At 34.0% G+C, this 12,363-nt stretch overlaps 1 protein-coding gene across 3 annotated transcripts in view; it reads right to left on the bottom strand.

Annotated features, from left to right (window-relative positions):
• DPH6 (diphthamine biosynthesis 6) overlaps window positions 1-12,363 on the bottom strand; it is a 193,531-nt gene that overhangs the window by 125,672 nt on the left and 55,496 nt on the right. For all 3 annotated transcript variants that reach the window (XM_062494401.1, XM_062494402.1, XM_062494400.1), the window contains exons 6-7: window positions 9,167-9,228; window positions 2,974-3,068 (exon numbers count right to left, since the gene is read on the bottom strand). In XM_062494401.1, coding sequence (XP_062350385.1) covers window positions 2,974-3,068; window positions 9,167-9,228 — 157 coding nt within the window. The remainder of the gene's footprint in view (window positions 1-2,973; window positions 3,069-9,166; window positions 9,229-12,363) is intronic.

Raw genomic sequence — 12,363 nt, 5'->3', positions numbered from 1 at the left:
TTGCTTTTAACTCAAAACCTAGAATTACAAGCCTAAACATAGAGCTAATAGTAAGGTATATAAAGGAAAATGGTATTTCCCAAATATTCAAAATGTGACAATTTACTTTCCAAAAGACCAAACTTTTCTGCCTTCCACAAACAAATAGGTCTATATCACAAGAGTAGATATTAAATTATATTCATATAAATGAGAAATAGATATTTAAAATTTCAAGAAATGTTGATCAATTGTACTTTAAATATCAGCATAAGAAGGACAGGAAATGCTTGGTACATTTCAAACATGAGAGTAAGAAAGCTGACAACTGGATTACAATAGACTACCTGGGAAAACCAGATAAAACCCAATCTGACTCTTGTTTAATATTTTGGTTGTAAGATTTTGCTTTCACTACTAGATATTGTTTATTTTCAAATATATGTTTCACTCAATCTGTCATGCTTCCTTTGTGAGGCACATTTTTTAATGAAGTCAGAGAAGAATGGCAAGAATTCAACTCAGCATTCAGAAGAACTTGTCATACCGTCTTACATTAAAGAGTCTCCCATTTCTCCATAGTAAGTAACGTTCAAGGTTGCATTTTATTTTTTCCAGAGCCAGCATACTTCTTTACTTTGCAGGGATATAATGCAGAAACATATTTTGCCAAGTTTAAGACAGCAAATCACTGACCAGTGAAAACACTACCTGCAAGCAATGTTATAAATGAAAGGCGTACTAGATTTTGTCCTGTTGTTTTAGGTTTATGTGGCAGGGGTTAGTGTTCAGAGGTGGTCTCTATGACATGAGACCAACGGATGCTGAGCTCATCAGCAACACTGGTGGTGTCTCAGTGGTAACATGTTTGAAAACTATGCTGCAACAGGAGTGAGAAAAACATGGTAGAGACAGCCCTGCAGACACAAAAGTCAATGAAGAAGGAGTGAGCAGAGATGCTTCAAATGCCAGAACAGATTTTACATAGCCTGTGGAAAAGACCATGGTGAAGCAGGTTGCTTCCCTGCAGGCCAGGAAGGACCACATCACAGCAGATACACACACTGCAGTCTGTGCAGAAACCCACACAAAAGCAGTTTTGCTGACAGGTCTAAATCCCATGGAAGACCCATGAGTAGCTGTCTGTTCCTGAGGGACTATACTCCATAGAAAGCACATGCACTGGAGCAGTTCTTGAAGAACTTGCCTGATGGGAAGGACACACCTTGTAACAGTTCATGATGGAGCCATGGAAAAGACCCAGGCTGGAGCAGGGAAAAAGTGTGAAGAGAAGGGGGCAGCAAAGACAGTGCTACAAACTGACTACATACCAAACTACAGTTTCATTCTCCACCTCCCTGCACTGCTCAGTGGGGAGGATGCAGAAAAGTCAGAAATGAGGAAGTGAAGCTAAGCCTGGGAAGAACAAGGTGAGAAGAGGTGTATTTACTTCCCACTATCCTACTTTTTTTTTAAATGAAATTTGGCAATAAATTAAATTAATTTTCCCCAAATTCAATGTCAGTTTCCATGACAGTAATTGGTAAGCCACCACACTGCTCTCTTCTGGACCTATAGATCTTTTAGTCTTATTTTCTCTCCCTGTCTTCCTAAACAGGGAGAGTGAGAGCACCTTAGTGGGAACCTGGCAGCCAGCCAATGTTAATCCATCATACCTCTTTTGTAGGCAAAAGTATTCTTCATTGTCTCCCTCAGAAACTTTTAACTCAGGAGATGTTTTGGAGTTGTTCAGGAATTGAGGGATCTTGAAAACCCTGACAGGTTTTAACCTCTAGGTTGTAATGTTTATACAAGTTCAGTTAAAAATTGTATCAGGATGTAGTCCTGCTTTAGGAATGGTACTCCCAAATTCAGTGTCCCCACTGAGACTCTCCAAAACCATATACTTCCCTCTTCCACTGCCCCCTGCCCCTGCTTTCCCCTCCCCATGTGGTGGGATGGAGTTGAGAAAAACAGGAACAAAAGGCCAAAATCATGGGTTCAGATAAGAACAAGATATACATGTAGAATATATTATAATATATTCCTACTTAAACTGCTCTTTGGTAGATCCCAAACCAAGGGCATGATCAACCAGTACTTCAGTGGACATCTGCCAGATTAGCTGCCAGTGTCTGTTGATCTGCTCCTCCCAAATGCCATGCAATGAAATGGAGCTAGCTGTTCTTGGTTCTCTATTCCGTACACAGACAGATCCCAGTCTTACAGGAAAATAAAACAAATGGACCTGCACCATGAAAGCCTTATTTGTGTCTACATGCTCCATAATCAGGACCTGCACTAAAACTACTGGTTACATGATTACTGGTCTATTTCCTTGCTTCAGAGAAAGAACAGCAGTCAAAATATTTTACTTGAAGCGTGCAGGCCTAGCTACTTAACAGGCTAATAAGAAACAAGACACAAATATTTTCCACAGCTCGCTACACAGATTTTAGCAATTAATGTCAAACGAATAAACTATTCCTTGTAATTGAGATGGATTCATATGAAGTTTGTATTTAAAACATCCTATAGTAATTGAATAAAAGTGTTTATTGTTATCATTCTAAGCTACTGAACTTACACACACACACATACACAGTTAATGGAACCCGCAGGCTACTGATGTGGCACTTTATCAAATTTAGCCGTAATGAAAGATAAATATTACAGGGAATTCACACTTCATGAAAGGATAAAAGTGTCAGTGTATAGGTACCAGTTTTACTGCAGGCCATAATCAGCAAGTAAACGAAAGAGCAAATGTCTAAAAAGTTTATAGCCCTCTATGAACGCCTCATCGTGTCAGGTATTGATTTAGTTTTCCAGAGGACTTTGCCAGTGTTAAACAACGTGTCTGTGAACTTAAAGAACATGCTGTACCTCTGTAAATACCATGCATTACCTCTTACCACCTCTAGTTGTCTCAAACAAAATTTTAAGATGCTCCCATTGCTTTAATATAAGGAAATAAAAGAAACTATTACTTACACAACTATTCTCTTCTTAAACAGAGGGCAGTCCAGAGTGAATGTTTCATATTCTCCTCCTTCTCCACAAACATGGACTCCGTATTTCTCAGAGAGCTATCACAAAAGAGAAATTGAAACACGTAAGTATTACACTAAAGAAGTTTATTAAACATATTTTGCTGAAAATGTCGAAAACAGTACATACGGGTTGCTGGCTGGGGTTTAAACGGACATGTAGTTTCTAAAAGACTACACATTACAGAGCTGAAAAATCCCAAACATCATACTTGATTTCTTTGTATGTCTATTACAGTGATTAAAAACTATTGATGTGTTATATTTTAAGTAGAACAGGCAGTGTAATATTTAGATGGACAAATTTATTCCAGTTCTTCTTTATCAGTGGCCATGAAAGGTTGTTCAGACTCCCTTACTTGTCTTGAGTGTATCTATTTCACCTGTAGGAAAAACTTTTACTGTGAGTCAACACAAGAAGTGGCACTTCACATAGAAGTATAAAATGAAAACATTTTTTGACAACAGATTCAGAAACTGCACTCTATTTTTTGATAAATATTATTTTTAAAAAATCTAATAAAACAAAGGAGAATTTTGTAAAGTCAAAAGCAAAAAGCTAAAGAAAGATCTAAAGAGAAGCGTTTCTTTTATAAACTGTACTTAATATACTTTCTAAACAAGTATTTATTAATATTCCTGAAGATCTGCATATCTTACTTAAACACATAACTAGATAAACTGAAACATTCAAAATATGAGACATTACTATCTTAATTAATTCCTGCTTTACAAATGAGCAGCTGCAGAGCATGAACCAAAGTTCTTTTGCTGGTGAAAGGAGTACTCAGTAGCTGCTCAGTAGCTCACTGTACTACTGTCTCAATGTACTGTATTGATAGACAGTAAACAAGCACCAAATCTGAGCATGGGGACACCTTCTCTTTCTCTGCAGGAGAAATTCATGCCCTCAGCAGCAGATTATATCACCTTCTAAACTGTCACTGCAGTGATTCAAGCCAAGCCCTAGCCAGGTTTTTAACATGAAACAAGTACTAACATTCTGTTTTAAGTGACTCATAAGAACTTGAACTGCAGTCCTCAACTCCATTGCCAACACCAGATACTTTTGGGAATATTTATTTAACCCCTTTATGTCTTTCCTTAAAGGAACAGAAGCCCACGATGCTTCTACAGTCAAAGTAGAAATACAGCTCACCAGAACATCAGAGGGCTAGAGAAACTCCATCTGCAGGCTATAAGATTAATTCCAAATCTGCTGTTACTTTTGAGGCAAACACAAGACTGGGTTATTTATACATCATAGATTGCATTTTTATATGGTTACCAGAATACTTGTGTAGCAAGTCTATTACATATATTCAAACGATTCTGCATTTTTATTGCAGAAGCTGAATGTAGTTTGTGTTACTTTAAAGTTCTCTTTCAAAGCTTTTTATTTAAAAACTTCAAAGAGTGTTTATAACTTCAGTTACTTAAACCAAAGGCCCAAATTGTCTTCAGCCATTATTTTGCAGAAAAGGAAAATGCTCTGAGAAAACAATACCTAAGTAATGCTCTGTGTGAATATTTAGTTGTCTGGTACTGTAAAATCTAAACCTCTTTGTAACATATATGAAACATTTTTTCAGTATCTTGTTATGAGAGTTATTTTTAATTTTACTGTCCACATTTTCTTTCAAAGAAAAGGAGAAAAAGAAAACCTTTAATTAAGAGCTCATTAAAAAATTACACTCCTGACATAAAAGAGAACTCCATCTGTCAACAATGGCAACAAGGTTGGACATAGGACAAATACATCAGGAATAATTAATGTTGATGCAATAAGAATGGACAACCTACAAAAGAGTTAGTCAAAATCTTCTATTCTTACTCTATTTAAAAAAAAAAACCAAACAAAAACAAACAAAAAAACCTAAAGAAACTATTAAAACATTGGAAGAGAGAAAACCAGGAGAGATCTTTCTAACTAACCTTTCCACAGTGAATACATGGAGTGACTGTTTACAAGTCACTTTTAAAATTAATATCTCTGTTTGTAAATAGTGTCTAGACTAATTATTGGCAATTAACATTGAATACTCAGAAGATGTAAGACCATTTCCTATCTTGTGAGAAATTCTCATTTTCAATGTCACTGGTTTCAACATAATTCTTGACACCAATTATACAAGGTGCTAAAGGGTTTTCAGTTCTCACAAATGTCAACAGGACCAAAAGATATTTAGCAGCACATAGAACAGATCCTTAACGTTCATGTCATCAATTGCATGAGAATTTTGCCTTTTAATAATTTAGAATATTATTTGAAGGCTGATTATTTTGGTTTGCATATTGGATGCTATATTAATAATAATGCCACAGCATGGAATTTTGCACTAAATTTTATGGTTGCTTAATCTGCCTTCTAGTTCAGATGAGCCAGAAAACTGCAAATTTACAAATCAAACATAACTAATTGCAAGTAATGCCAGTCCACTTCAAACTCCAACAGAAATCTGTGATGAAACCATCTCCTAGACTACACAAAGTTTATCTTAAGTACACAATGAGCTTACAGGGTATGCATATAAATAAGATACATATAAATGACCGTTACAAACATTACCTGAAGAACAGTCTCTTCCTACCTTGAGAATGAAACACAAGGATTAAAGCTTCCTTCTTTAACTTTTGTAGTGAAAAATAAATTTTTGAGTTTGTTTTTAAATTAAATTCCTTTTTCAAGTGAAGACTTTGTTCCCAGACAAAAAAATTGTAAAACTTAACAAACTCTCATATTTAAAGAAATGCTCTTTACATCAAGATCTCATTAACTTATGAGACAAGCACACAAATACACATTTTCCTACTGGCTACTGACAGAGCAAGAATTACAGACAAATATAACCATAATGTCCATTTGCCATTCTATTAATAAATTCAAAGGAGAGTGGGATCACAGTCTGAGACATAAGTTGACAGAAAATTCTTTAGTGTAAAAATCTTAGATCCCTGTTACAGAGGAAAGATTGGGATATGAAAGCAATTTAATAATTTAGCAATTAGCTAGCATCCACTCCTCAAAAATTAATCAAAGACCTATCAACCAGGAAAAAGCAATAATTAAAAAACTTTCCTTTCTGTGATGCCCATGTCCTGAGCCAGTAATATTCACCCCTGATAAAAGTATGGGTGGCACATCATCATGGCACTCCTAAGTTCAACATTCTGTATGCAATAACAACTGCAGAAAGTTTTTCCTACTCCCTAGTCCTCCATTTTTCTGCTGCTACTGCAAAAAAACCCTCACTTTTATGTCAGTAATTATTAATTATAATTTCTACTTTGCACATAAAATAAAGTAAATCAGAAGACTGAAAATTTAAGCAATAATAAGTTTCCAAAGCCAAATAACTGAGTGGAGGAAGTCAGGGCTGGGTTGTGGGTTTGTTGGGGATTTTTTCTAACCACTACTCTTATAATGCCTCAACCAGAGATTTTTTTGCTAAAAAGAGCATGACTAGTTCATGTTTATTTCTTATATATCCAAAAGACAAATTCTAACAGGTGCATTATAGTAATACAAGTTGGTTTCATTGACTGTTCCTTAAGGTAAACATTTAGTACAAAACAAAGCAAAACAAAATAAAACAAAACAAAAGTGAGTTCTAATTCCAGATCTGTAGTACCAGAAAAGTTGAACTTTCTGAGTATGTACTAAAAGTAAAAGATACTCCCCAGAAATACCAAATTACTCAACATACATGATATTTTGTGTCTCTTTATCAAAGACATTGGCATTTTTCTGGGAACTAAATTACTCAGATATTAAGTAACTTTCAAGAAAACTGAAGAACATAGGGAACATTACTTAATTAATTCCAAACAGAACTGCAAAAATTCTCACAAACTTGCATATCATACTAGGAAAAATACTGTAAAGAAATACCCTGCACCTAGCTGTATAAACAGCTATGGTAAGGTAACATCAGATGTCAACATAGAACTCAAAAAACAATAAAAAAAAAACCAGGAAAAAACTATATTAGCTAAAAACCCCAACAAGAAAAACAATTTTTTACTGTAAAATTTGAAATTATTGGTTAAATAATTGAGTACCAATCAAAGATCATGAGAATATAAAGCCATTGTAGTTTTGGAGATGCGCAGTGTTAAACATTAAATCATTATGGTGTCTTATATGATATGGTCAGAATCTTAAATTTTATCTCTACTCCTTACTGGAAATTGTGAACTCCTTGTTTTCACATTCTGTCTGCCAGAACTTCTGATGCTGAAGAGTTCACTGGCTTGTAAGTGTATTTTTCACATTGTAAGTATTTTTCTTCAGTTTATAGTTAATAATTTGGTTTTATTGGGCCTTAAAGCCAACTAAGTATCCAGTAAAAAAATGTATTTGTACTGGCTTTGACTTTCATAGCATGCATATAAACAAGCAACAGCCAAATTAACAAATAATCAGTTGTGCAGTCTTGCCTACAAAGGCCTGACAAGCATTGCAAGCAGCATCAGAATGCTCTCTTTATACACTTCAAGCTAAGCAGCCATTGCTCTGTTTATTGTTGTATCAATAAAAGATAAAACCTTCAAATGTGGGTCTTGGAAAGTGTTAAACCATTACAGTAATAATTTCAGTGAAACCGAATAAGTAAGAATCACTTAAATTAAGACATCAAACATGATAACGAATATGTGTAATTCACCAAAAAATACCATGTACTTTTGGATTTCAGAGTTCATTATTTTCTTCTAAAAATGAATGACAGTGAAATCAAATGTAGAATACCTCTTATTAGCACAATTAAAATTGCAATACCTGCTGCTTCAGTTTTAAAGAAATTAAGACTACTGATTCAACTGAGGCAAGTAGTTACCCAGCTGCAACCCCACAGAGGCTGCAACCTGAATTTTCATTACAAAAGCTTTCTGTGAATGCAGAACGTTGAGATGATTTACAAGATTTCAAAAAAAAAAAGATAATGAACGGGATTGTATACCAACTAGTTTACACAGCAGAGGGCCAGGGAGGAGGAGGGGAAGATTTTTGGGCAGATTCTCCAGGTCTGAAGAAACAAACCTCAAGTTAAGAACAGATCAACACCATCTCTTCAGGTAAGGTTATTTGAATGCTATGCATGTTAATTATTCTTTTATAGCTTTGCCAAGTAGCAATTGCCCATCTTCTATGTAACTATCTTTCAGTAGCAAAAGAGATTTTTAAAGTTCTGGTTACTTTTTCTGTCTCTTTCACAAGTTTGCCATATGCTTAAGTGTTCCAAAACAAACTACTAATGAAGCCAGGCTGACCAGTAACCCAGATGAACAATGAGAAGTACTTTTAGCATATCATTTTGTGGACATTTAGACAGCCTACGCTGAAAGTTACATCAAGGCCCTTTTAACAGACATGCAATAATTGCAGGTATCTAACAGGCTCAAGGACAAGGAATTCTGGTAAACTTGCATTTTTCACAAACAATAAACAAAAACATAATTTCAGAACTGTCATTCTTAAAAGTTATTTAGCTTGTTGTTTGATTCTTCTATATCAAACTCAAAGAAGCCTCAAGTACAAAATCTTGTCTTTTTTTTCCCCCTAGCTGAATGATTTTTCTTTAAATAAATCCATTAGCTCTGCAAACAAGCATTACCTGGTTTGAGGACACACAATCCTTTACACAGAATGAAATACATCCTCAGGAATAGATCTCATTCCATTTTTTAAAGGCCCTACTGAATGCAGTCTGATTGTGTAAATGGTAGCAAACGTGCAAATAGGAATCTTCGGTAAAGTTTTCCATCACCTATGATTTCGTCACACAATTTCTTGCTGCGAAAGTCTTAACTTACAATTATTTAGGTTTATCATATTAATATAATATTTAACATATCATATTGAAATATCAGTTAGTGTTCCTGCAATACTGAGGTTTCATGCGCTTAGTTTGTTTTAAAGATGGTGACACCATTTGTAAACTGTGTCAAGAAATAATGCTTTTCATATGAAAAGTCCTTAGCAAAGGCTTATATTCTGTGTATAAAGCTAAGCTTTGGGTTAACACCTAATTTATTAAAGTAAGTAGTTTTTATTAAGTTAATTTTACCAAATTTCTGCCTGTGTTTCTTTTTAACTGCAAGTTTAACTATATGAATATCCTTTAAGTTATACTTACGTCCAAAAGAATAGGCTCCATTTCACCTAGAGTTTTTCCTAGATGCTTATCTGGATCTAAACCTGCAAAAAAACCCAAAAAATGTAAAAATATTTCGTAATAACTACACTTATGACATCCAGAAATTTTTCTTTTGTTCTTTCTTTTTAAAATACATTACATCTCCCTTAGAAACTCCATATTATCTGAAATAATTACTATCCTAAAGAAAATACACTGAGTCATATTTTTTTCCTAATCTTTGGGCAAATATTTTCCAGGTTTATGGAAAAACAAAGCTAGTTACGATTTCACCACATGTCAAGTGGAAAAGCTATTGTTTCCCTTTCTTTGAAATGTCACTAGCCAGTAAAGTAAACACAAAGGTCCAAGGTAATAAAAAAACTACAAGGATACTGCCTCTTTAAGTCAGAAGTTACTTTTGTGGATACCTACAAAGTTAAAATACAATTTAATTTTTTTTATACTTCCTGCAGCTGGAAAGGACACAGACTGTATTCCATAATGAGAAGTTCTTTTGCCAAATCCCATTCTTTATGTGTTTGATGCACAGATAAAATGTAAGATTAAAAAGGATGGAGACAGAAAGAAAACTCAGAGAATATATTGAATGTTGTACCTTTTCATCCATCACAAAATATTCCATATGATGTCTACATTTTTATTTCTTTTTCTTTGTATAAAAGTAAGCCCTATTAACAGTTGATAGCTTCTCTAACTTGCTTCTCTGTATTCTTGTTTCAGCTTCTTGACTTTTTGATTTTGGCCAGCTCATGTCAGTTAACAATCACTTCTCAGGAGAAATCAAGTAACTGGCAAAAATGAGTAGCGTGGTATAATAATCCAGGAACAACTGTTTCAAAAGCTGACATCTTCAACCAAGAAAATACGCTAGCTGGATTTGATACAAAGTAGTCAAAAAGTCTTACCATATGAAGCAAATGAAAGAAAACCAAATTTATAACTCTTGAAAATGAAGGAACACAGAAATTTTCAGTTATTCCATTTTTTATTACTCCTAACTATTGTGGTTTGGGCTTCTTTTTGTACTGATACAATACTTGTCTTTCCTACTCTACTGCTTTATACAGTAATAGGTGTCATTAAAGAGCTGCCACCAAAATGACTCCATTCAGAAGCAATTTCTAAAATATGTACCTTGCAAAGCACTTTAGATTGTTGATGATGAAAGCTGTTACATAAATGTGCAGTACAGTATTATATAAAGTCATTGCTGAGTTAAAATAGCTAATATGTCTCTTAATTTTTACAATCATGATCTTGGTACATTTAAATTCCTGTGAAACGAAAACAAGTTTCATTGAATGAGATTTCAAAAAGGTAAGAAAGTTTTAAAATATTTCATTAAAGCACATTAAAAATTCCCTTACCATCTAGGGGAATGCTATTAAAACTGCTTAATAATTAAAGGTTAAAAGACTGAGTGTTTTTCCTCCATCTATTCCTGTTTTGTACTGGTTTATTGCTTTATATTAACAGACTAAAAATGTATGTGCTAGATATGTGATGATAATTTATTCTTGTGGAAAAAGTTTTGAAATATATTAATTCAATTTCAACAGTTCAAATGGTTCTAGTGATCTCTTCCAGCTTCCATCAGGTTACCATTCTGTCCTTGATTATAATGGGATAGGTATTAAGCCAAACAATTTCTCTTGACAGAAATGATTGTGTACTGTACTGTTTCACACATTTATATTAACATTCTTCCATTAATATAATTACTTTTCTAAGATAAGCAATCTCTCTCTTCTTCATAAAATCAGGTTGATTTCCTCTAAATATAAACCAAGGGATACATGACGAACAAAAAAGAAGGGAAAAAGTTGTCAGAACCAGACACACTTACATATTATTTCTTTCATAAGATTCTCTTTGGTAATATGGACATATCTTCTGTTCTGTCCAGTAATGAATGTAAACCAATAAATTAAAAGAAACTACGATACAAATAGTTTATGAAATACAAATAATCTGCCTATGTATATACTATGGGTAAACTCTTTAGTTTCCCATACTATATACACATGTAAATACATATTCCCATATCCCACCACTACATGAAAATATGCGAAGTGCAATGCACCTTCCCATTTCTCAGCAGAATTCTAAATTTTGGCAGTTTGCATTTCTTTTTAAACATATTATTTCTTTCAGTTTCCAATAGGTTTATATTGTGAGTGAATAGAGACCGTCTGGTAAAGGCTTCAGGAACCAACGTAACTTTTAATTTGCAGAACCAATAATCACCATCCCAATTTTTTACTGCTATGCATGCGTAGATGAAGCTGTATGTCTGTTGCTACAATTAGTATAATAAAATATTTGGAATCATACTTACAAAACAGTTTTTTTTTAAATCTATACTTCTGTTTGGTAATTTCTTAATTTCTTAAAATGGCTTACACTAACGAGAAGAACAATGTATTGTAAATTCTTAGTACTGCATCCTCCAAATTTTTCCTCAATTAAACTAGATGTGAAGAAAGATGAATGGATGGATAAACCAGCAACAAGGTCCAGGGCGTGGATAACTCTATGTAGAATTAAAAAATTAATTAGGAAGGGAACTATAATTTGCAGGACTGACATCTATTTTATTTAACTTACATGTATCAATGGGAGGCAATTAGAATTCAATTAAAATATTCACTTTTATTACTTCCCAGAGTGACCTTGAAGTTAATGCCTGTTTTATTTAATTGCATCATCTATGAATAAATGTTAACCCTAGAATGTTATGGCCCATTATTTTCAATGCATTTTTAACTCCCCAACTAAAGTACATCCATTAATTTATTATGTGCTGCCAAGAGAGCAAGTGGGGCTTTATTTCTTTGAGATAAACTAGTACATGATGACAGAAACATCTCAAAAAATTTGATAATGTTGTTTTTAACAGTGCTCAGTAAAAAAAAATTGTGCTTTCACCTCCAGGTTTGTAGTCTAGTTTGACTGTAAAATCAATAAGCAATAGCACAAATGGTATAATCACTTCAAAGTAATTTCTAATCCATCTGTAATTCCTGATAAATCCACTGACAGGAGCAGAACTCCTTCCTGCAGATATCAACAATGGTTGCAGAATGCTCTTATGCACAGCCACAAGACAAGTGTAGAGAACTGCAGCAATGTCAAGAGATTGGGGCAGAAATGTATGGCTTTCTTCTGTGGTA

The sequence above is a fragment of the Cinclus cinclus genome, chromosome 6 (assembly GCF_963662255.1).
Source record: "Cinclus cinclus chromosome 6, bCinCin1.1, whole genome shotgun sequence".
NCBI lineage: Eukaryota > Metazoa > Chordata > Aves > Passeriformes > Cinclidae > Cinclus > Cinclus cinclus.
This window is presented reverse-complemented; position numbering and strand designations above follow the sequence as displayed.